This window comes from Pseudonaja textilis, chromosome 4, assembly GCF_049901715.1.
Source record: "Pseudonaja textilis isolate UNSWEBS1 chromosome 4, rPseTex1.2, whole genome shotgun sequence".
Classification (NCBI taxonomy): domain Eukaryota; kingdom Metazoa; phylum Chordata; class Lepidosauria; order Squamata; family Elapidae; genus Pseudonaja; species Pseudonaja textilis.
Window position 1 is genome coordinate 50,680,931 of NC_141993.1, and position 25,826 is coordinate 50,706,756.

Sequence of the window (25,826 nt, forward strand, 5' to 3'; positions counted from 1 at the left end):
TTTTCATTTACAGAATGGATGGCTAAAAGAGCGAGAACAGCGTGGGAAAACAGTGCAGTGCCTTGTAACTGATTCCAGGTTGTGAAAATTTAAAGGGCCTAATGTTTCCCACAAATTGGATCCTTTCGCATAGGACAAGAAAGTAAAGGTTGGTAGGGGTTTTACTATGTTCCATCCTTTGGGAAGTATAACAAAGGATCAGTAAGGCAAGAGCGAGCAGTGCAACCTTTGCCATATCCAAACTTGTAGCAGATTGATCTCATCTGTCACAAATGATGAAGAAATGAATAGGGAAGAGTACAAACTTTTTTTTTTTTTTGAAAAGTTTACCTCCATTTTTCCTTGAATTCTTAGTTATCAGGGTAAACCTTCCTATAGCTATACAAGTAGGTAGTCCCTTAGTTATGATGGTAATTGGGACTGGGATTGCTGTCACAAAGCGATGCATTCATAAAGTGTGATGTCATGTGACCACATCACTTTGCGACAGCAACCCAGGCAGGCCTAGTTGTTATAAGAACCCCAAAACATGCAGATCATTTAGTGGAAAGTGGAGGGAGTCCAAGAGAAGGACCACAAGGATGCCTTGGGTGTGGGGAGGCCCTGGGAGTGTGCGAGCAAGTTGCGGGAGGGCAATGCAGCGTGAGCTCAGGGAGGCTGGGGAAAGAGGACATGGGGTGCAGATATGCATGTGTGCAAATGCAGAGAGGCCTAAGGAAGAGGAACAATTCGTGTGTGTGTGTGTGTACACACGGAAGCCGGGAAAGGAGGGTGCTGGTGAGTGTGGCTGAATGAGTGCAGGGAGGCTGAGGAAGGAGGGCATTGGTGAGTTCATATGTGTGTTTGAGTGCAGGGAGCTGGGGAACAAGGTCATTGAACAAGAGTGAGAAAAGGGGGAAGAAGGTTGAAGTGCATGTAAGTGAAGAAAGTCCGGGTGAGGGGGAGAATTACCCAAGTGACTTGGGTCCTTTCCTGCTGGCTTCCCCATTGACTTGCTTGTAGGAAGTTGACAGAGAATGTCACCAATAGCAAGTATGTGATTGTGGGTCGTAAGTGGAAACTGGTTGTCAAGCACCCAAATGTTCATGTGACCATGGGGAGCTGCAAGGGCCAGAACTTAAAGATTGTAAGTCTCTTTGTTCAGTACTCATAATTTTGAACATTCTCTGAATGAATGATCATAATTCAAGAGCTACCTGTATTGTTTTCACATAATATAGAAATATTTTAAAAAATAAAAGTTAATCAAAGTGATTTGTGGGCTGAAATGAAATGTCCAAGAAAACTAAAACATCTTCCCTTGCTGCTGTAAAGACCACAATGTATGCCTAGCAAGGAACTCTATAAGAAGAACATTCCATACGTGAAGACTTACCACATCACTTTCCTGCTGCCACTAGGTTGGATTCATTTACTGTAGGTAGAATAACTGAAAGAGGATTTGATACAATGATTGTATCAGGTTAATAATGTAGGAAATGGTCCTGTCAAATAACCTAGTCTCAAGTCTTATTGAACTTTTAAATAGGACATTTTTTTTTTATTTGAAGGCTTATTGATGTTTGTCGACTAGCTTCATATGCACATCCCTTTAATATCACTTTATCAGTTGGGTTTAGAAACGAACTGTCGGCTTGTACAGATGCCCAAACACATCAAACAAACAGCATGTGGAAGTATTAAAGTTGTGTAAGAAGAATACAGAGCAAAACAAGGTCAGAAAAGTTCAATAAATAATTGTGCTTTCATTTAGCCAAAGTTGCAAGAGTTCAAGAGACTTTAGTCAGATGTTATATTGTGCAAGCCATGCATTGTAAAAGAAGGTGATAGACTGTTTGCTGCATAAAATTAACCCTTTCCCTTCTCTTCAAACATAGAAGATGTGGGAAAAGGAACATCTCAGTGCATCTTTTGCATTCTTAGAAAATTCTCAGGAATTATAAGACAGCCAGTTACTGATTATATCTCACCCTCAAACCGAATGCCAGTCTGCAGTATAGACATTTTTCAAAAATATGTTGATATTTAATTAATTAACCAAGGGATATAAATTCCCCATCCTGTGGGCACCAAATACTTTCCTTAGAATTAAATCATCATTTGCTCTGGGTTTAGTCCTTTTTACAGTATATGAAAGAAAATCCTTTTCACGGTGTTCAGTTTTATCAGTGGTTTCTGAAGTTTTTTGAAATCGGTATCGCCATTGCTGGCTAGAAATAAATTGGAGAAGAGAGTAAGTAGGGAAAGAGTTTAGTGTAATGGTTAAGGTACTAGGATAGAAACTGGGAGGCCATGATTCTATTCCTGCCTTAGGCACAAATTCAGATAGGTCACTGAGCCAGCCACTTTTTCTCAGCCCTAGGACAATGGAAATGGCAAACCACTTCCCAAAAAATTGCTTGGACTATTCCAGGCCACCAATGAGTCAAAACTGACTTGAAGACATAGTCTTTAAATTGTGGATTTCCTGTGCAGAACTAATCTGCTAAAAGAACTCTTTCCATGTATATTTCACCCATATTGTCCCTGGAGAAGGAGGACTTCTAAAAATGTATTTATCATATATTTTTAAAATTTTATCCAATACATTGTTACTTTCCACTCAGGTCCATTAATTTTATATCTCCCAAGTCTTAGGAAAATGCCAGCAGCTCTTTTCCACAGTTCCTGAGTTTGATTATAGGGTTAAAGATTAATGGTATTTTATCAGGTTCCTAATACTGCTTTGCTGAACACTTGGGACTTTTACCCTGGCTTCCTGGGTTAGACAGAATAGTTTGGCAACTGCTGGAGGAGAGAACATTGGTCATGGCAGCAGCAACTTTGGAACATTTTTGTGGTTCTGTTTTCTGGGTAAGTGGCAACTTGTCTTAGTCAGGATGACACTGAATGTAATTGTCATGAATTGTGAGAAGGCTTTTGAGAACGGTAAAGCAATTCAATTTGTGTGTTGGGACAGCATGTATCAGTTACTGATGTATACATACAGCAAATATGCACAAACAAGATTGGAATTGAGGCATTAACAAACTCACTGTATATCTATTTTGAAACTTTGACCTCACTGGTTTTAATTTACAGTGACTTATTGGTGGGGATTTCAGAACTTGGTTACAGGAAAATGTTTACATTGTTTTCAATGCACATTGTAACAATCATTTATAAATACGTTCATTCTAAAGAAGAGAAATTCTTTAGACTTATTAAAATTCTTTTTATTTCACAAAATGAAGAAAATGGATAATCTACATGAGCAGTTATACAGGTTGAATGGTTGACTGATCGCATAAAAAAACCCAACTCTTGTAAAGAAAGCATGTCAGAAAAGGAGGTTTTGCTTAACTGTGTCCAAAATGTGCTAGTTTCCTAAATAGTTTTTGATAGGGACAGTGTTCAAATATGTTGCTTTCCTTTTACATTCTGAAGTGATATATCATGTGATTATTATGTAAGCTGCTCTGACTTACTATTGTGATTTAGATAGCATAAATGAATAAATAATTCTATTCTCACATAAATCTTAATTTTGTGAATTTTGGGAAGAGCTGTATTTTGTAAATGCCCCAATTTATAGTTTGATTTTACAAATCCAGACTAAGTAACAAAAAATATTTTCTGATTTACTGCGCTGTGAGTGGCATAAAGTTGCTGCTATATAAAATCCCCCTCCCCCCAGTATTTTAAAATAGCTAGATATACAGATAGTCCTTGACTTACAACCACAGTTGAGCCCAAAATTTTCATTGCTAAGGAAGACAGTGAAGTGAGTTTTTCCCATTTTACAACCTTTAGTGTCTTAGTGATTAGGTGAATCACTGCAGTTAAGTTAGTGACACTTTAAGTGAACCTGGCTTCGCCTGACTTGTCAAAAGGTTGCAATCACATTACCCCAGGATACTGCAACCACCATAAATATATCTCAGATGCCAAGCGTTTGAATTTTGATCACATGACCACGGGGATGCTGCAGTGGTCATAAATGTGAAAAACAGTCATAAGTCTTTTTTTCCCCCAATTCTGTTATAACTTCAGAAGGTCACTGTATTGTACATCAAAATTCAGTCACAGACATTTCAATCCAAGGTGTTAGCACCATTCATAGATCTATTCTAATTTATGTTTCCACATAATCTGGCCCCTTCAGTAGAGCCAATTTACAATCAACCGTAATTAAGACATTTGTTTACTCATCTGGTAACCTGAACTGGATACTGAAAGGACAATGCTGACCTGACAGCTTTGCCCCAAACTCTTACCTTCATCTTAGACAATGACGCTGCAAGATTTTGTGAGTTTTATGCTTAGGCTTCTGTTGCTGCAGATCTGAAGAAACTTATGCAGAGCAGTTATTTTTAATTCTTAATTCTTAACATATCTGAATTAACCAAACTGAAGATGAATAATCTCAAATAATTTTAAAATTGTTTTTGAGAGGTTGGAAAGTGGTGACAATGATGGTGTGAAAGTGCTGTATTATGGAAATCAACCATCAGATATTCAATATTGGTCTCTCTCACACACGCACACTTTTCCTGTCTCATAAACATTTACAGTTTTTTCCTCTGCTGAGCCTTGAAACACTTGGCTATGCTTTCCAATTCTGTGTTGTAAATGTGTATTGGTGGTTCCTCTTGGTGAGTATCTGTCATGGGATATCTTGGCTTCTTGTCCCAACTGGAAGCAATTCAAATGCCATGTTATATGAGATCTTTATCATGTGTGCATCTCAAGGTTTTCACTCTTGCCTAGGGAAATATTGGAGGACAAACATTTTTTTTTACTTTTTTCCTTAAAAGGCATGATGGCATGTAAATGGGCAGAAGGTAGCAACATTTGCTATAGCCAGTAACAATCCAAAAACAGTGATAGTCTTCCATAAGATGAATTGGGGAAATCTATCAAGCTATTTTCTAAACCAGGAACTGAGGCAAAAGCTCTACTAGAGTTTATAGGATTGTGACTCTGTGAATAAGATGTCTTTTATTTTGAATGTTTTATATTTTGATTATGTTAAGGAGGATAATTTTTATCCAAGCACAATGTTCCTTAAAAATAATCAAAATATAAAACATTCAAAATAAAAGACATCTTCAAAAGAAACTGGGAACTTAATACTTTTGTTTATTTCTTTTATATTGCTTCCCAAGTTAAAACAAACTCCTGGCAGTTCACAACCCTGAATAAAAACAATATATAATAAAATTTTAAAAAAAACATTAAACAAAAAAGACCTGGCACCACAGTTAAACTTTCTCATTCAGCCCATCATATGTTCATCCCATGCCTACCTCACTTATCCTAACACTCGAAAAGAAAAGTCTAATACTTTATTCGTTGCTTTCATCATATGGTTTAGATTTTCAAAGCGATCTGGTGCACAAATTGTAATTTATTTAATAGATTAAAGAACAGATAGAACAACAATAAACCATAAGATATAAACTATAATAAAAAATTAGGATAAATATTCCAACAAGGCAATCCAATAAGCAATCATTGGATGGATCACATTCTTCCTGATCCAATGGTGGGTGGGGGAGCTACACAATGTGAACAAAATAACAATTTTTGGTGGCTAATGAGAGGGACAGAACTATTAAATAGATGCCATAAAAATAGCAGACATGCCCTAGTAGCCTTTGGAAAAATACTTTAATTCACATATAATTATTCCTAGTGATGATCATAAGCCATTCACATTGCTAGAGTGACTATGAATCCACTACAGCAAGCACATATGTTATTGTTTTAAACTGCACTGAGTGTTTATATAGAAGGACAAAGCATATGTATGATAACAACAACTGGTCAACTTGGGATGCCCACCCTACACCATAGTGTAAAGCATAAAAATAATTCCACAGCATGATCTCTAACATAGCAACTATACTCCTTTGAGTAGGAGTTAAGCGTAATGGATTGGGTCCAATCTCAAGTAACTGAATTTATGCTCAGTTAAAATCAGTGGGACTTGACAAATGTTTTTCAGTGACTTTAATGATATTTAAATATTGTCATTTACTGCAAATTAGTACAGTAAATAATAATTGTAATAATGGATAATTGATAAATAAGAATGAGAACTGCTATTAGCTGCTACTTGACAGATCAATCCAATCCAGTATCAATAATGGTGTTAAGAACCTACAGTATGTGTAAAAAAGTACAAACTCTTTAAAAAGTGTTCTCCAGCATTACCTTCTATAATGAACTTAATTACAATTAAGTCATGCTGTTGTATATATACCGTAGAACAAATGAAAGAGGATGTGAACCGATGAAAAATAATGAAGAGATGTAGGGAATGGATATTAATGCAAGTAGTGTTTAGCTACATTATACTAAGTTGAGATATACCATATTGTTATTGGCTTATTATATGATCGGCAACATTTAAATTGCAGTAGTTACTGTATATATTGGCAGAGCCAGACATAATGAAACCTTGGGAAGAAGTGGAAGAAGCAGACTTTCTATATATTAACAATCCATTTCAAAGTGAGCCTTCAGCATAAATTTCTTTTGTTTCTTTCTTGTTATCCCCAGAATTCCTCTTTCCTGGACCGCAGTGATGCCGATCTGCCACTTTGCTTTGAACAGACAGTTCTTGTCTGGATCCCTCTGGGCTTCCTTTGGCTCTTTGGCCCATGGAAGCTTCTTCCCATGTGCAAATCTAAGCTGAAGAAATCATCAGTCACCAGGCTGTATCTCATAAAACAGGTGGGAGAGAAAGTCCTTTCCCAGGGGTTGTCAAACAATAGAAGGGTACTCAACTCGAAAAGTACCGGCATTCACTTGAAATAGATAAGGTGTTAGAGATGTGAGAAAATTCCAGACGATCACTTAAGATGTTATATGTCTCCTTATTGTGTTCATATTGTATAGCAAGGTTCTTCAAACTTGGCAAGTTTAAGACGTGTGGACTTCAACTCCCAGAATTCCCGAACATGACTGGAGGAGGAATTCTGGAAGTTGAAGTCCACAAATTTTAAAGCTGTCATGTTTGAAAACCACTGTTGTATAGCATGAAAGTATTGTTCTTGTTTTAAAACATGCCCATGTTCTATATAGTTAATTGATGTACTATATGTGTGTGGGTGTATGTGAAATATAGATCTAAATGTAGCTAAAAGAAAGCACGAAGAACAATAAAAATATTCAGATATGATAGATCTAAAGGTGTCCTTAAATCAGTATTTCTTGATTTGCTAATTAATGTTAAGTATTTGTTTTTCCCAAAAGTACTAAAATGAATGTACTATTGGAATGTCTTGTTCTATGGATGAACTTAATTTAGTTTTGTAACAATCTTGGTTGTTATAGAATACAGCTGTAGTTACATATTTTTGAGTGTTTTTAAAGAAACAAAACCAATGAAGGCGTAATTATATACTGCATTAAGCAGTTGATTGCTTAGCTATTACTATGTCTGATGAAATAAAACCTAATTGCAAGTAAATAGCCAAAAACAAAAATTGCTGTTCCTAACAACCAATGACATTTCTTAAAACTGAAGCCAAGGAACTTGTGCTGTCCAGTCAGTGTATGGGAATGGGATAGTTAGGTAGCAATTGTGAGCTGTTCTCTTAAGGGAATGCATCATGGTAAATGTAGTTAAGGTATCCTGGGAAATGTAGTCCATGTCACGTGACTACTTCTGTAATCCTGATTGGTCACTAAATTGACCCTTGGTGGGTTGGGGAAAGTTTCCTCACTCTTGGCTGAACTCATGGGCTTGTGGTAACTGTTCTACTTCTACCGCTACGAGATGAGAGAAAAAGGATAGCAGATAATCATCTTTTTACCTACAAGACAGATATGCAAAGGATTAGTCATTAAGGAAGAACTTCATCACAAATTTGAGTTATGATGAACCAATAAATGTACTTTGTTATGGATGTCTTGTTGAGTTTATCTATCTGCATCTATACAAAAGACAAATCCACCACTGTACCGAATACAGAACAGAACTGCCTTTCTAAGAATTGGCTGTATTACTCTCATATTCAACTTCAGCTTTATTAAGTGCATTTCAAAGGGCAATGTTATTTTGTGTGGCTTTAGAAAGATTTATTTGAGCAAAGCATCTCAAATCCCCAATGGTCTTAAAAAAGCTAAGTATGAATTTAACTAACTTCCCACATTTTTTGTTGTTTGCTAAAACTTTGGAACCTTGTTTTATAGAGGAAATCTTTCAACTTGATTCCAGTAAAATTTAATATTTAACTAAACAACCCCCGACTCACTGGATCATCATTTCAGAGATAGCTTACTTACCAGCTTCCTCAATATCTTCAACAATTAAGAGCTTTTAATGTAATGCCTTCATGGGAAAAGTTCTTAAAAATTCAGAGAGATATTGAGAAATGTATCTGCTTTGAAAATAGCTTATATTGAAATGTATAGCATAGTCAAACATCAGGAACTGACCATAGGAAATGTTTTATGACATTTTGTATTATTGCCTAATTTTAGTTCCGTGGGAGTCATATTCAATTTCAATTCCATGGGAGTCATGGATTTTGGATGTATTCTGTACATTAGCACATTTGAGATGCCTTGTTGCCCTATTGTGCACCATTTCTCCATTTAAAGGTTACATCCATCTATATGTTATATAGATTAGTTTAGCTAGTCGTGTGTGTGTGTGTGTGTGTGTGTGTGTGTAGGTTTAGTTGTGTTCAGGTCTTTTCCCGTGTAAGATTAAGAGTATCTTGGTGACGTTTCGGTGAGGTCCCACTCGCCATCCTCAGGCTGGTGCTTTCTGCTTTGTGCCAGTGCAAGCAGTTTGTGATCGGAGCTGCCGTCTCTCTATAAATACTGGTGGGGGGGGGGCTGGTGTGCTGGGCTGGTTGGCTGTGCTGCTGCCTCTTGATTGGTTGATGTTGGTATAATGGGCTGTGTGATGGCCTTGTGAGTTTTATTGTGGAGATATCCTGGATCTTGTGCTGTAATATCTTGGGTCGTTTGTTTTGTAGTGATCTTTTTTCCATTAGCGTCCCATGTTTTAACGGCTTGGGTAATGGATTGTGTGATAGCCTTGTGAGTTCTTTTGTTGTGGTATCCTGGATCCTGCGTTGTGATCTCCTGGGTCATTTGTGTTTTGATCTCTTTTCCATTAGCCTCCTGTGTTGTAACGGCTTGGGTAATCGGTTGTGTGATGACCTTATGAGTTTTATTGCTGTGGTATTCTTGGTCTTGCGCTGTGATTTCCTGGGTCGTTTGCTGTGTTGCAACTTCTTGAGTTCTTGTGGTATAATTTCTTGAGTTTTCTGATGTGATATCTTGAGCGGGTGGCTGTGATGTAGCATTCTGGGTTTTGGTCTGGCTTTGAGTTTGGGTAGATACCTTCTGCCTACCAGACATCTGGAAATTAGCCCTCACCAACAAATGAGTCCTAGCCACGAAAACCAACACCAGACCCAAAACAACACAGGACACCACCGCCAATCCCCCTCATCAGACCCAGGCCCAAACCCATCCTATAAACGAAGGACAACCACCGTCCAGAAACCAGACCACGGCTGCTTCATCAGCTGTCACACCCCCAACCCCAAAACCAAACAAGCTAACACACGCCAAGAACATAGACCCAGACCCCAAACTCGAAGCCAGATTCTGCCGAAACATTGCTACAACTTTAAAGGCACAACTATAATGACGTGGGAAAATACCCGAACAAAGCTGAATACCATACATATGTGTGTGTGTGTGTGTGTGTGTATGTATACATACATATATATACACACAAGACACACAGACACATACTTGGATATCTTCTAAGCAGAAACGGACTGTTCTGCCCTGTTTTTACATTGTAACATCTGGTATGCCAATTGGTCTCCTTCCTTGTTGGGAGACCTTTCAGACAGTTACTCATCTCATAGTCACCTCACTACTGCAATGTTCTTTTATGGGATGTCCCTTGAAAACCATTCAGAGACTTCTATTGGTCCATAGGGCAGCAGTACAGACAGTGGTGTGACAACTCTATTTCACAAGCTGCACTGGTTGCCACAATGCTTTTAGGTGTGATTCTATTCATCCCTTATAGAACCTTAAATGGCATTGGGCCAGGTTATTTGTGAACTGCCTGTCCTGCACAGTTTCTGCCTGGCTGACATATGCCAGCAGAATTAGTACAATTCAGATTCTTCTGCATCAAACATTGCTATCTATTGGAATGCAAGATGTATACCTTCTCTGTTGTGGTAGTACCTACTCTCTGGTATGAGATTTGTATGATTCCTACTCTGTTGGCATTCCATAAAGCCTTGAAGACCTAGTTGTTCTCTCAGACCTTCGGTTAAGATAGGTTGATGGTTGTGTTTTTGTACAGAACAAATGGATCCCGTTTTGCTTTATATTGTGTTGGGTTTTTATGGTTTAATATATTGTGAGCTGCTCAGAGTCAATAAATAAGTACATATTTACACAGTTGCTGTATTAAGCTATTTAAGTTTTGTTTTAATTATGTTTGACTGTCACCTTACCTAGGCTTTGTATTATTAGCTATAATTTATAATTGAAACAAAACAGACTGACTGTTGACTAAAGCCTAATTGACTGGTTTCATGCAAAGTTAGGGCACAACCAGATAAAATCACATTGTAGCTTAGTTTGTTGTATAGATACATCAAGTCTTGTGTTAATTTTCTCCAACCAGGTGTCATGTTGGATATTTGTTGACCAATATCTCTATATATTTAATAGATAAGACTGTTGAGGATTTTAGTGAACTTACTCTCATGAATCTCCAACCAAGTTGGAGATTTTGTGGGAGCAATTATGGAATGTGTTATACCAGAGGTCTCCAAGCTTGGTAACTTTAAGACTTGCGGACTTCAACTCCCAGAATTCTGGGAGTTTCCTGGACCACTATGAATTCTGGGAGTTGAAGTCCATAAGTCTTAAAGTTGCCAAGTTTGAGGCCCCTGTGTTATACAGATACGCTAATTAAGTCTCCAGTGCTCAAGATACATTGAGGTACTGCTTGAAAAACTATTGGGTCAAAATAGACTTTTGGATTGTATCAGCTGTCCAGCTTTGTCCCATTTAGCAGATTTTTGGCTAATATCAGAAAAGGTATGCAGGGTTGGACCTAGTTAGTACTGGATTTCCTGGACCACTATGAATTCTTAGAACTGTAATCTGCAACTCTTACACTGCAAAAACATATGGACTATACAACTTGATCAGGGCAAAGCAATAGACACAATCTACATAGACTTCTGTAAAGCCTTTGATTCAGTGGTACATGACAAACTACTCCTAAAACTAAAATCTTATGGCATCTCCAGACACCTTCATAACTGGATAGAAGCATTCCTGTCAAACAGGCAACAAATGGTCAAAATGGTCCTATCAAATCCTGTGCCTGTCAACAGTGGTGTCCTCCAAGGCAGTGTTTTAGGACCAACTCTCTTCATACTCTACATAAATGACTGTGATCACATTAAGAGCAACTGTGTTCTCTTCGTTGATGATGTAAAGCTATTCAACACCACCAACAATACTGCTATCCTTCAAAAAGACCTCGACTATGTATCAGAAGGGTCAAACAAATGACAACTTCAAATCTCAACAAATAAAGGCTCTGTCTTACATATTGGCAAAAAAAAATCAGAAAATAAAATACAAGCTGAATAGTCAAGACCTTGTTGATGATCCAAACTGTCAAGTACCTTGGAGTACTCATCTCTAATGATCTAAGTGCTAGAGCCCACTGTAAATACATAGCCAAAAAGACATTAAGAGTTGTGAACCTAATCCTATGTAGCTTTTCTCTGGTAATATCACACTACTAACTAGAGCATACAAAACATTTGCTAGCCTGATACTTGAATACAGCTCATCAGTCTGGAACCCGCATTACATATCTGATATTAATACAGTTGAGAAAGTCCAGAAATATTTCACAAGAAGAGTTCTCCACTCTTATACTTGTTGCAGAATACCTTATGCCACCATAAGCTGCAGAGGGGGGAAGGCAACTCCCCAACAGTGAAGAGGGAAGCTCCCGAGCTCGGCGCTAAAGAGTAAGCTGTCATTTTATGGCGGCTTCCAATCCGGTCTGCCACTTGAGTGAATAAGCAAAGCAGTGACAGCCTGCGAGATCCAGTAACAGGAACAGAGAAACGGTTTATATCTTGGATTCTTTGAAGTCTGAAGGGAGTAGAATGACAGAAGAATGATAGCATAAATTCTTCTCTCCTGGTTGTGATAAGCACCTCTTGGAAGTCGGGCGGAGAGCGGCCAGAAAAGCAATCGGGGAAGCTTTGGGGAAAGAGAGAGATTGCTAAAACCTGGAGATTGGAGATCCGGAACTGGTCTGAGCACAACATGACTATTACATCTACTTAATATTGGGGAGAAGATAAATTGAGCATTATATTGGACTTTGAAAGATTTGTATGTGGATTTAAAAGTTGGAAAGCAAAGAAAGAAGCAGCAGCAAGAGGAAGAAGCCAGAGGCGAACAGAACGCTGGGAAAGACGGTTTTGAGACTGCAGATTAGTCAGCACTTTTCACCATTTGCTGATTGGAAGGATGAAAAGAAACCTCTAGCTGGAAGATGGAACTTTAGCTCACCCAATTTGCTCTCTTTATTACGTGGTACTACTTAAGTTTACTAAGTTGGCACTATTTTCTCTTTAAGATGACTTCCTTGTGGTTGTTTGTTTGTTGATTTTCTGAAGCTGTGGTAATCTCTCTTCTACCCCTTCTCTTATTATCTTGCCCCTTGCCTCCCTATTGTATCTCCTAAACACTTTACATAATTTTACTTACTGGCGGGGGGGAAGAGGAGGATACACTATTATCAAAGAGTTAAGAGTTTACTGTTGTAAGTATTAATAGTAAAAAGGGATAAACTTTGTTGATATAATCTATTTATAAATTATTTAGACTACTTACGACATTTAAGATTAATTCCTTAAAGTGTTAATTGATGTACTATTGTTGACCAATTTTCTTATTACATTGACTAGAATATTGTTGCAGATCTCTATTTATGATATAGGGAAAAGACTGTGGAGTGAGATATAAAATTGAAATACGTGAATAGTCTTTCAAGTACAGAACCCAAATACTGAATGGTGATTTGGGATAATATATTTAATATTGTGCATCAACAAAAACAAATACTTAGAGAGATGACATCCACAACAACTATGGCCTTAAAAACAGGAAAGAAGGCTATCCCGACCCTATCAACTACGTTGACAGCCACCCCACCAACATCTCAAAAAACTATCGAGGAGTCTTTAATAGGGGAAAAGCAGCCCAATGTCCCCAATATTAATATACAAACTTCCATATTAGCCTTGCAGGAAGCTATATCTAAAATGCAAGAAATGATGATTAATAATCACAAGGAAACTAGAGCAGATATAAGTGAATTGAAAGATGAGATGGGGAAAATGAAGGCTGAAATGAAAGCGGATATAGCGAAGGTGGAGGGTAAGATAGGGTCTCTACAGCAGGCCATGGAGAGAAACAAGTGAAAATAAAAGATATAGAGAGTAGAACAACACGCATGGAGTCTAACTTTGAAAGGATGGATGAGGAATTTAAAAATGTACTTAGAGAAACGGAAGACTCTCTGATCCACCTCGAGATGGACAAAGCAATGGCGTATTTAAGATTCCAGAATGTGGCGGAAGCCAAAAATGAAGAATTGGAACATTTGATGGCAGAAATATTGGCTGAATGGCTAGGAAAGGAAAAAGATGATCTAATTAAAGAGTTTGATGAGGTATATAGGGTTAGCACAAGCTACGCCAGGCGTAACAACTGTCCAAGAGAAATTCATATCCGCTTCTCTAGGAGATGTCTGAGGATTTAATTTTGAAAATGTCTAGGAGGAAACAATATCATATAAGGGCAGAGAAATTAGGATTTTAAAACAAATTCCAAAGAGAGTGAGGATGATAAGACAAGATTATAAATTTTTAGCTAATGATTTAAATAAAGAAGGAATCCATTTTAAATGGTTAATCCCGGAAGGGATGTTAATTACATGGAAAGAGAGGAAAATCAAAATAGAATCGATAGAACAGGCCCAAGTTTTTCATCAACAGCTCACAGATAAGAATAGTCAACCCACCAAAGAAGAACCTAAAACAAGACCACAGGAGGTCCGATATTATCACAGAACCCAAAAGGAACGACTTTCTCCAATTTCAAGAAGTGATAATCCACAACATGGGAGAGAAGAGCAAATCCCACAACAACAACAACAAGAGAACCGAATCATTACTAGGCAAAAATCTAAGCAGAAGTAGATAAATGGTGGAGGGAAGAAGTTGCTCTCCATCAATATAAACGGATTAAATTCATTATTAAAAAGAAAAAGGATATTCTCAAAACTTATTCAACATAACGCAGATATAATATGTCTTCAAGAGACACATATTTCGAAGAATGATGAAAGATATCTAATTTGTCCAAAATTAGGTAAACTTTTACAGCACCGGCCGACCAACACAAGAAAAAGGAATTGCAATTTATGTAAAACAAGATGTAAAGGCAGAACTAATCTGGTCGGATCCCGAAGGAAGAACTCTGGTTATACAAGTTTGGATAAACCACATCACATTTTTACTTGTAGCAATCTATGCCCCAAATGATGACCAGGGAAATTTTTAAACACCTTCACCAAAAATAGTAGGCTTTGAAAAAGAAACATTTGCTTGATTGGCGATTTTAACTCCATTGCAGACTACCAGAAAGACCATAGTAATATGGGGAAAAACAAGAAGGGGAAAAGGAACTCTCTGCAGCATGTAAGGAAATGTTGAGAGAGTTAAATTTAAAAGATCTATGGAGGGAACGGAATCTTGAAGGAAAACAATTTACATATTATTCTAACCCACATAAGATTTGGACCAGAATAGATATGGCTTGGATGGATTTGGACTTGGCTAATGAAATAAAAGAAATCAAAATTCTACCGAATGAATGGGCTGATCATAACCCAATACAGCTAATTTGGAGGGATAGGAGACGAATAAAAAAAAGATGGACACTAAATAACCAAATTGTAAACGAAGAAGAGTATATTAATAAACTGAAAGAGGAGCTAAATTATTTTCTAAAAGATAATAATAATGAAACAACTTCAAAACAGAACATTTGGGATACTATGAAAGCAATTATAAGAGGCACAACAATTTCCTATAATGCTATGAGAAACAAGAGAATTTATGCCCAACAAAACGCGTTACAACAACAAATCCAAGACTTAGAAACACAATTACAAAAAACCCTAAGACCCAAGGACTACAAAATCAGTTAATACTAGCCAAACATAAGCTGAATTTAATTGAACAAGATAAATTAGAAGTTAGCTTGAGAAGGTCCAAACAAAATTATTTTGAACACGCCAATAAACCAGGAAGATGGCTATCTTATAAACTTAAAAAAGAAAAAGAAAAGAGATTGATACACCAATTAATAGATGAGAAAGGCATCCCACAACATGAGATTGAGAAGAAAAAGGATATTATATTAAACTATTTCAAAGATTATATAAAAAGAAGAAATCAATGAGGATAAAATAAGAACTTATCTGGAGAATACGAATGATAAAACAATAGGGGAAGGAGACAAAGAATTACTAAATAAGGATATTACATGGTCTGAGTTAAAATCTGCAATGGAAAATCAATGTAATAATAAATCCCTGGTCCAGATGGGATTCCAGTAGAATTATATAAAGCCACATTAGATTTAGTAGGGCCTCTGATGCTGGAAGTGTTTAATGAAGTACTTTCGGCTGCCAAAATGCCAGACTCATGGAGGGAGGCGTTGATTGCGTTAATTCCGAAGGAGGATGTGGATGCCAGATATATCAACAATTATAGACCAATCTCACTTTTAAATGCCGATTATAAATTATTTACCTCAATTATTGCGAATAGAGTAAAACAAGTTTTAAATTTATACATTCATGAAGACCAAAATGGTTTCCTTCCATTCCGCCAAATTAAAAACAATTTAAGAACCGTTATTGACGTCTTAGAATATTATGAAGCTCATCCAGAGAAACAATTTACACTCTTGTTTCTAGATGCGGAGAAAGCATTTGATAACTTACATTGGCACTTCTTAATACAAAAATCTATAACATGAATCTGGGCACTAAATTCGAGAATATTATCACAACAATTTACAATACCCAACAAGCCAATATACTAATTAATGGTGAACAAACAGGCCCACTAAGCATTGAAAAGGGCGTTAGACAGGGTTGCCCTCTCTCACCCCTCTTATTTATATTTGCTTTAGAATCATTGTTAACGCGGATAAGACAAAATCCTGAAATTCAAGGGGTTAGGGTCAAGGCAGAGGAATATAAATTACAGGCGTTTGCAGACGATATGGTTTTCTTCCTAGAGGATCCCATGGAGAAAGGACATAATCTAATAAAAGAACTAGAACAATATGGTTCAGTAGCAGGACTAAAGATCAACAGAAATAAGACGAAATTACTGACTAAAAATCTAACAGAGAACCAGAGGAAAGAATTAGAAAAACCATGGGGATACAGGTAACAAAAAGGTCAAATATTTAGGCATATGGTTAACACCACATAGTAAATCACTCAAAGAGAATAATTATGATAAACTGTTACAGCAAATTAAGAAAGATCTAGAATCCTGGAATAAGTTGCAGCTTTCTTTACTGGGCAGGATTGCCACAATCAAAATGAACATTTTACCAAAACTCCTTTACTTATTCCAGACAATCCCAATAAAATTACCAAAAATTTTTTTGATGATATAAATAAGGTAACTCTTAAATTTATTTGGCAAGGGAAAAAGCTAGAATCAGTATTAAGGCCTTACAAGATGCAAAAAGTAGAGGTGGGCTAGCGCTTCCAAACTGGGAATTATATTATTGGGCAGCCAACTTACTATGGTTAAAAGACTGGGTCAATTTACGGAATAAAAGAACTCTAGCCTTGGAAGGGCACGACCTTCAGAGAGGATGGCACGCATTTCTATGGGATGTGGGGAAAACTAAACAGGCGTACTTTCATAGACATCTTATTAGAGATTCACTATTAACTAATTGGAAAAAATATGTAAAAAACATTATTTAAAAATTCGATTTGGCTTTCAACAATGGAGGCAATGGTTCATCCCAACAATTTGGATATAACAAAAATGACTAAATATAAAGATTTATTAGATCCTTTAGGAAACTAAGAACTCGACAGGACTTACAGGAACAGGGATTTAAAATTGATCAGTGGTTATATATACAAATCCATAGTAGATACAAACAAGATATCAAAGAGTTTGGAATTTATAGCAAATTACAACACTTAGATAAAATCTTATTAGGATCAAATAAAAAGAATATTTCTAAATTTTATAAATATTTATTGGAGGTAGAATTAGAGCAAGAGATAGTGAAAGGGAACATGATAATGTGGAGTAGGAATATTGGAAGAAGCATTACATTAACAGAATGGGAAAAGATCTGGAATAGAATCATTAAGATTACGAAATCTGCGGCGTACAAAGAAAATATGTATAAAATGTTATATAGATGGCACTTACCCCCTTCGAGGTTAGCGAAAATGAACCCAAACTCTAGTCCAAAATGTTGGAAATGTAAAAACATAGAGGGAACCTACTTTCATATGTGGTGGACCTGTAAAGAAGCCCAGAAATACTGGCAAAAAATTAGAAAATGGCTGGAGGAGATAACCAAAGATCAAATTGAATACAAACCAGAGTTCTTCCTACTAGGGATCTCTGATAAACATTTTCCTAAAAAGACGAAATACATAATAATTCATATTCTAACTGCGGCCAGATTAGCATTTGCCCAGTGCTGGAAATCATCCCGTTTACCTACAGATCAATTGGTCATTCAGAAAATATGTGACTGCGCAGAAATGGACAATTTAACCATAGCTCTTAAAAATAAAGAGTCTTCAGCATTTGATAATAATTGGAATGCATGGTATAATTGGTTATATCAGAGATAAACTGTTTAATGAGCATAAATAAGCATAAATATCCATAAATAGCGATAAGATGTGTATATTTAAAGTAAGGTAGGAGAATTGGATCTTGTAGACTGTCAAAAAGAATATTTGTCTGGTTTTAACGTATTTTCTTTTTTCTTCCGTCTCTGTTTTTTTGTTTTTTGTTTTTCTCTCTTTTATACTTCTTCTTCTCCTTTTTCGGTCGCAAGACCGAGCGTTTTTTTTTTTTTTTTCCTCTCTCTTTCTCTTCTTTCTTTCTTCTTTTTCTCTCTCTGTTTCTTATGTAATGTTGTTATGTTATTTTTTTAATTGTAAATTCAATAAAATTTATATGAAAAAAAAAAAAAAATAAGTACATATTTACACAGTTGCTGTATTAAGCTATTTAAGTTTTGTTTTAATTATGTTTGACTGTCACCTTACCTAGGCTTTGTATTATTAGCTATAATTTATAATTGAAACAAAACAGACTGACTGTTGACTAAAGCCTAATTGACTGGTTTCATGCAAAGTTAGGGCACAACCAGATAAAATCACATTGTAGCTTAGTTTGTTGTATAGATACATCAAGTCTTGTGTTAATTTTCTCCAACCAGGTGTCATGTTGGATATTTGTTGACCAATATCTCTATATATTTAATAGATAAGACTGTTGAGGATTTTAGTGAACTTACTCTCATGAATCTCCAACCAAGTTGGAGATTTTGTGGGAGCAATTATGGAATGTGTTATACCAGAGGTCTCCAAGCTTGGTAACTTTAAGACTTGCGGACTTCAACTCCCAGAATTCTGGGAGTTTCCTGGACCACTATGAATTCTGGGAGTTGAAGTCCATAAGTCTTAAAGTTGCCAAGTTTGAGGCCCCCTGTGTTATACAGATACGCTAATTAAGTCTCCAGTGCTCAAGATACATTGAGGTACTGCTTGAAAAACTATTGGGTCAAAATAGACTTTTTGGATTGTATCAGCTGTCCAGCTTTGTCCCATTTAGCAGATTTTTGGCTAATATCAGAAAAGGTATGCAGGGTTGGACCTAGTTAGTACTGGATTTCCTGGACCACTATGAATTCTTAGAACTGTAATCTGCAACTCTTACACTGCAAAAACATATGGACTATACAACTTGATCAGGGCAAAGCAATAGACACAATCTACATAGACTTCTGTAAAGCCTTTGATTCAGTGGTACATGACAAACTACTCCTAAAACTAAAATCTTATGGCATCTCCAGACACCTTCATAACTGGATAGAAGCATTCCTGTCAAACAGGCAACAAATGGTCAAAATGGTCCTATCAAATCCTGTGCCTGTCAACAGTGGTGTCCTCCAAGGCAGTGTTTTAGGACCAACTCTCTTCATACTCTACATAAATGACCTCTGTGATCACATTAAGAGCAACTGCGTTCTCTTCGTTGATGATGTAAAGCTATTCAACACCACCAACAATACTGCTATCCTTCAAAAAGACCTCGACTATGTATCAGAAGGGTCAAACAAATGACAACTTCAAATCTCAACAAATAAAGGCTCTGTCTTACATATTGGCAAAAAAAAATCAGAAAATAAAATACAAGCTGAATAGTCAAGACCTTGTTGATGATCCAAACTGTCAAGTACCTTGGAGTACTCATCTCTAATGATCTAAGTGCTAGAGCCCACTGTAAATACATAGCCAAAAAGACATTAAGAGTTGTGAACCTAATCCTATGTAGCTTTTCTCTGGTAATATCACACTACTAACTAGAGCATACAAAACATTTGCTAGCCTGATACTTGAATACAGCTCATCAGTCTGGAACCCGCATTACATATCTGATATTAATACAGTTGAGAAAGTCCAGAAATATTTCACAAGAAGAGTTCTCCACTCTTATACTCGTTGCAGAATACCTTATGCCACCAGACTTGAAATTCTAGATCTAGAAAACGTAGAACTACGCCGCCTTCAGCCCGATCTAAGTATAGTATATAAAATCATACATTGCAATGTCCTACTTGTCAATGAATACTTCAGTTTCAACCATAACAATACAAGAGCACACAATAGATAGAAAGTCAAGGTAAACCGCACCAAACTTGATTGCAGGAAATACGACTTCAGCAACAGAGTGGTCAATATCTGGAATACTCTACCTGACTCTGTGGTTTCTTCCCCTAACCCCAAAAACTTGTGTCTACTGTTGACCTCACCCCTTTTCTAAGAGGTCTGTAGGAGGCGTGCATAAGTGCACCAACGTGCCTACCATCCCTGTCCTATTATTTCTTTTTATTTTTCTTATATATATCCATTTCATGTATTCATAACTGTTATACCTGTTTTCTTATAACTGCTTGACAAAATAAATATATACTGGAACATTGCCTTAGCAAGAACCAAGCTCAATAGATTGCATCTTTAAGTTTTCCTTTATGATATGGTTTCTTCTCTTTGATGCTTTGTAAACTTTTTCAAAATTTGTTCCTTTGAAACCTAATGGACAGCAATGAGTAGTAACTTACGTCACTCTTTCTTTAATTAGGTGCTGACTTTGCTGCTCTTACTGATGGCATTAACTGAAGTGGTTTTTACCATTGTTGAAGACTCAGGGAAGCTACAGTACCCCGTCTCTAGTAATGGAATACCTGCTGTCCAGTACACAAATCCTGTACTCTATTCCGTCACTTGGGTGAGAGTCCCTTCCTGCCGTACTTTTACTCTGTATCAGGATAAAAGCATTATTTACTTAGTTTTCTCTCCATGTTGCTGATTCCAGACTGATAATTTCAGCATCAATCTGTTTCCATTGTTTTAGACTAGGACTCATTAAAATTTTTGACAGTGGATTTTCTTTAGGCCCATGTTCCCCAATGTGGCAACTCATGATGGCAGTGTTGGTTCAGCACAGCTAATGGCGTGAGGTTAGAGGGGACTGCATTAGAGGAGAGGAAATTCAAAGACTTTCCCACAAAGTATTGCATGTAAGATTCTCAATCAGCTGGTCTGGGTCCGGTCATTTTCTTTTATGTTGTTTAAGAAAAAGAAACCTCTGATTTAAAACAGATATATCAGGTTTCATTCAAAATACTTGAAGATGCTACTTTTATATGGCAATGGATGGAAACTAATCAAGGAGAAAATCAACATCGAACTAAGGAGAAATTCCCTGACAGTCAGAACAATTAATCAGTGGAATGGCTTGCCTTCGGAAGTAGTGGGTGCTACATCACTGGAGGTTTGAAAAAGGAGATTGGACAACCACTTATCTGAAATGGTATAGGGTCTCCTGCTTGAGCAGGGGTTTGGACTAGAAGACCTCCAAGGGCCCTTCCAACTCATTATTCTGTTATTTTGTCATATTTTCATCAGTAGATCAAATAACAGCTTCGGGGTTTGCCCTGAATATGTTTAAAAGAAAACAGAGTAATGGGAACAAAGCTTTCCCCGCCACCATTAACTTCATCAACTCTGCCTTTGCTTCATCCTCCCTGCAGTTTCTATGAAATGCAAGTAACCAGGCATTGTACTGCTGACCTTGTCGCAGTGGAGTATGTTTTGTTACCTAAGGAAGTTAATCTTCAAACTGCTCTCCATTAATAAGTTTCACGTCCTCCTGATAGAGCAATTTTATGGGGCACTGTTTTCTTCTGAAGGATTTAAGTCAATTTAGACTTATAATCTCTCTGCTTTTCTCTACCCTACAGATACTTGTTTTGCTGATCCATGATAGCTGTCGTTTCACCGTGTGCAGAGATTCAGGGATTCTTTTCCTTTTCTTCATGTTTTCTTTAATCAGTGGTATATTTCAGCTCCAGACACTTATCCGACAAGCAGTGCAGGTGAGAAGCTAAAGAGACAGAAAGAGAAATGGGATAATAAAGCCTCCTGGTAGCAATTTTTCCTTTAGCCAAGTTTCCACTCCAAATAAATAAAATTACAATGTTCCGTTTAGCTAGCCATCTATCAAACGTAGCTTCTCTCACTGCGTGCACTAAATGCTACAGGAGTAGTAATTTGGGGAACATCATCTGTGTGAAAAAAAAACTACTCATAGGAGGGTTCTTCTAGGATCTCGAGTTACCAGGGAAGATCAAAGCAATTTAATTTTGTAGGCACTTCTACTCATAATTCGCATTTGCTTTCCTCTCTTGCAGGGCTCCATTACGGATGTACCGCGTTTCAGCTTCTTCCTTGGGTCCTATGGACTTCAACTCCTTTTATTGTTTGTTTCAATTATTTCTGACGTTGCTCCTGAAATGAAGGAAGCTGCAGAAAAAGTGAGAGTCATTAGTGAAATGTTTCAATTTGCAGAGTAATTGTCAAGGTAGGGAATAATCCTGGGCATTGTAGAGAAGGGTGTCTGCTTTTAGACAGCTTCCCATAGGATAGGAATCTTTCCATCTACCACTTCTACTGAGCCTTAATTGCAATTTTCCATAGCACCCACCTGATGCCTTTTAGGGTGGGAGTGACTGCAATTCTTGTTTGGAAGGTCATCACTTTGTTCCCTAAATGTTTAGCCTTAAAAGTTCTGCCTCCCTTATTTCACAGAACCCAGAGATCACAGCTTCTTTCCTGAGTTCCATCACTTTCCATTGGTATAACAGGTATGCAATTCTACTTGGAAAATGACACAGGAGTGTCAACAACAATAGGCAATAGCGTTTATGTTTTAATCTGAGGTCCTGGCAGTTCATGTCATTGCAATGTTATACATGTTTGCAAGGGCAAGGACGTGAATATGGATGTTGCCATTGATTGGCTATATTGTGATTACAGTGAAGAGCAAAGAACAATGCAACATTTCTCAAACTTTTTAGCAGTTGTATGGTCATGGTGGGGATGTGAATACAGAACTTTAGCAAAATGGAAATAGGGTATAGACTCTTATTACTGCTCAGGATTGACATCCCTTGTGCCTCACATTTAATTGCTAAAGCTATACAGAGTAAGCAGGATGTCTCAATTTCACACTCTGATGGAATTTGCTGTACTTTTCAGGATGATGGTAAAGGGATATCGGAAACCATTAGAGATTGATGACCTCTGGGATTTGAGGGATTCGGAGAAGACACAGCAGATTTTTTGCACATTTGAGAAAAATATGAAGGCTGGGGTCAGGAAGGCTCAAAGAAAGCTAGAGATTTGGCATCGGAAGAGGAAACAGCGTTTAGCAGCCACTGACCTCACAAATGGCTTGAGTAAGGCCCAGAGTCAAGACGCATTAGTTCTGGTAAATATTACTACTTTGTGGGAAGTCTTACATTTTATTTCTGAAAAACGGCAATGATGGAAATGGGAGAAATTTAGCACATGAAATTTTCCACTATCTGTTGTATCCCAGTTTTAGAGCACCCGGTGACAGTAAGATCGGTTCTTATCATAGGTGGTCTGGCTGAAGGACTGAGATAAGCAGATGCTTGATACCAAATTTTGCTTTGAACTTAGGAAGAGAAGGAGAAAAAGCCCAAGAAAATGGCAATTGCTGGAGAACAATCCAATGATTACTATGCTAAAAACTGGCTAATTGTTGCATTGTTTCAAACCTGTGCTGGAAAGCTTCTGAAATCTGTGGGACTGAAGTTGATACATGATTTTCTGGTGTTTGTGAATCCACAACTGCTGAAGTAAGTCCTTATATCAGGGTTTTGTTTTTTTTTAAGCCTCACTGATCCCATGGAGATAAAAAGCAACAACAATGAATGTTTAGGTGTAAGATTGTGTCGATTTTTTGTTAAACAGCTCGATAAAAATAAAAAAATAAAAATGTCTTAAAGATTTCCATAATTTTTGAGACATATCTTTATGCTGTTGCTGTTTTGCAGGATCCTGTCTGTGTCGGTCACCAGGACCAGAGGTGATCGATCACACATTCTGGTCGAGAGAGAAGTTCCCTGAGCATCAGTCTGAAAGCTTGGAAGACTAAATTTCTGGTCCCGGTGACCGACGCAGATGGGATCCTGCAACGTTATCCAGGGACATGAATATTTGCCTTCATTCATGTTGCTGTTTTATTTCTATTGTCAGATTCACTAGATAGAGACTGTGATATCTTTTCTGCTTTTTCAATATTTTTGCTCTCTGCATTTTGCTATTGTGTATAATATGCTGCCCAGCTCTTTTTAATACTATCCCAAACCACCAAATTCAGATCCAGTGTTCTCTTTCCACCTAGGATATGAACTGCCATGTATGCATCATACCTTAAATTGTTCTGACAATAGGTGGAAAGAAGGAGGCAATGTGTAACCCTTAAGTCTATTTTTCGGTATCCTCAGAGTCCTATGATTGCTGAAAACCTAATAGCACAATTTTCCCTTCCTCACATGAAAATTATGGAGTAATCCCTGAAATAGATGCACTATAGGTAGAAAAAGGAGATAAAACAAAACTTGATCTAGTAGTTAGTCCTTCCCAATGTATGCTGTGACTTTCATCCATTTTATAGTCTTTAGCCCTCCCCTCCAATTGACTGCAGCTTTCAGTGCAGTTGCCAATGCCAGTAAAAAATCTTAAAGTAAGCCTGCAAAATAAATATCTCATTCCAGATTTCTGCTTTAAAATTGTTTTATGATAGTTGTATAAGTGACCGTATCACAGCATATCTCATATCTGTGAGTAGGACCTGAAAACAAGTTTGTCCCAGTTTAACAATGCAGTTACAACCCCACTTAATTATTTATAGGTTATGTTATAGGTAAGCAACCCAAGACCACAGGGTTCCTTGTGGCCCCTGCCAATGTGACTCACTCACCCACAAACTTTCCCTTGCTTGAAACTTCTCTGGGTGATGTTTCTGTCTGTAGGAATTTTTGTTTCTCACCATTCTGAGTCAGGAAACAGAAATAAACTATAAAGTAAGCCCCAAAATTGAATTAACATAGTTTAGAAAGCAAAGAAACAACCCAACCTCTTTACATTTCAGGAAAAGAAAAAAATAAATTGCATCTTCATTCATATATGTGATGTAATCTGACCCACTTTGAATCATTATCCCACAATACCTATTGAGGATATGGTCTCAGACACTGTGAAAGGTTGGCCTACTTTATTACCAAGACCACATTCCCAGAAATTAATTTGGCTCCTGTGTGTTTCTCAGCATTAATGTAAACTTTAAAGTTTACATTATATTAGTTTATTTGTAAAGAGGTCCCTCTGACCCTAATGGAGCTTTTTTCTGAGTTGATATACCTAATGCAGAACCACAGATGATGGAGTCTTGTAGGCCACTTAATGCCAAAATATTCCTGAGTGCAGTTCTGTGTGGGATATTCATTGCTTGCATTGCCCAAACCTGATTGAGGAGTCCAAGAAGGACAAAGCTGGTATAGATAGAGTCAACAGGAAATGTTCTTGGTATATGGTCTCTAAAAGTCTATATGGCATTATGCATTTGGGTTATCTTTTCTTATAGGATGATAATCAACTTTGTATCTGATCCAAAGGCCTACCTTTGGCAGGGCTATGTGTTTGCAGTGCTGCTCTTTTTGACTGCATTGGTGCAGTCTCTCTGCCTACAGCAGTATTTCCGGCTGTGTTTTGAAGTTGGAATGAATTTACGCACGTCCCTTGTGGCTGCCATCTACAAAAAGGTCAGTTGTCTCTTGAATTGGTGATGGTGGTGATTTTCCTAATGCTGGCCAATCTGTGCTAATAGGATGCTTTCTTCTTAATGGGTCTGTGTGCAAAAGTTGGGTTTGTTCAGCACTGCTGTAGATCTGATGCGTCTGGACCTTTATATTGATTTGTATATATTGATTTATACATATGCATACACATGTATGTATGTATGTATGTATGTACCTCTGCCTGGAGTTAGCTGAATAAAATTTTGCTCCTA

The 25,826-nt window shown here is 37.2% G+C and overlaps 1 protein-coding gene across 3 annotated transcripts in view; it reads left to right on the top strand.

Annotated features, from left to right (window-relative positions):
- The first annotated feature begins 11 nt into the window (after nucleotides 1–11).
- The window catches only part of ABCC2 (ATP binding cassette subfamily C member 2), a 50,744-nt gene continuing 24,929 nt past the window's right edge, over nucleotides 12–25,826 (top strand). For 2 of the 3 annotated variants that reach the window (XM_087932943.1, XM_087932944.1), the window contains exons 1-10: nucleotides 17–148; nucleotides 2,711–2,853; nucleotides 6,547–6,720; nucleotides 20,526–20,672; nucleotides 21,688–21,822; nucleotides 22,138–22,260; nucleotides 22,535–22,590; nucleotides 22,985–23,216; nucleotides 23,432–23,610; nucleotides 25,401–25,578. In XM_087932943.1, the coding sequence (XP_087789069.1) occupies nucleotides 2,809–2,853; nucleotides 6,547–6,720; nucleotides 20,526–20,672; nucleotides 21,688–21,822; nucleotides 22,138–22,260; nucleotides 22,535–22,590; nucleotides 22,985–23,216; nucleotides 23,432–23,610; nucleotides 25,401–25,578 (1,269 nt within the window). In that variant the 5' untranslated portion in view covers nucleotides 17–148; nucleotides 2,711–2,808. Of the gene's footprint in view, nucleotides 149–2,710; nucleotides 2,854–6,546; nucleotides 6,721–20,525; nucleotides 20,673–21,687; nucleotides 21,823–22,137; nucleotides 22,261–22,534; nucleotides 22,591–22,984; nucleotides 23,217–23,431; nucleotides 23,611–25,400; nucleotides 25,579–25,826 lie in introns of all 3 variants that reach the window. The other variant, XM_087932945.1, reaches the window with a different exon arrangement.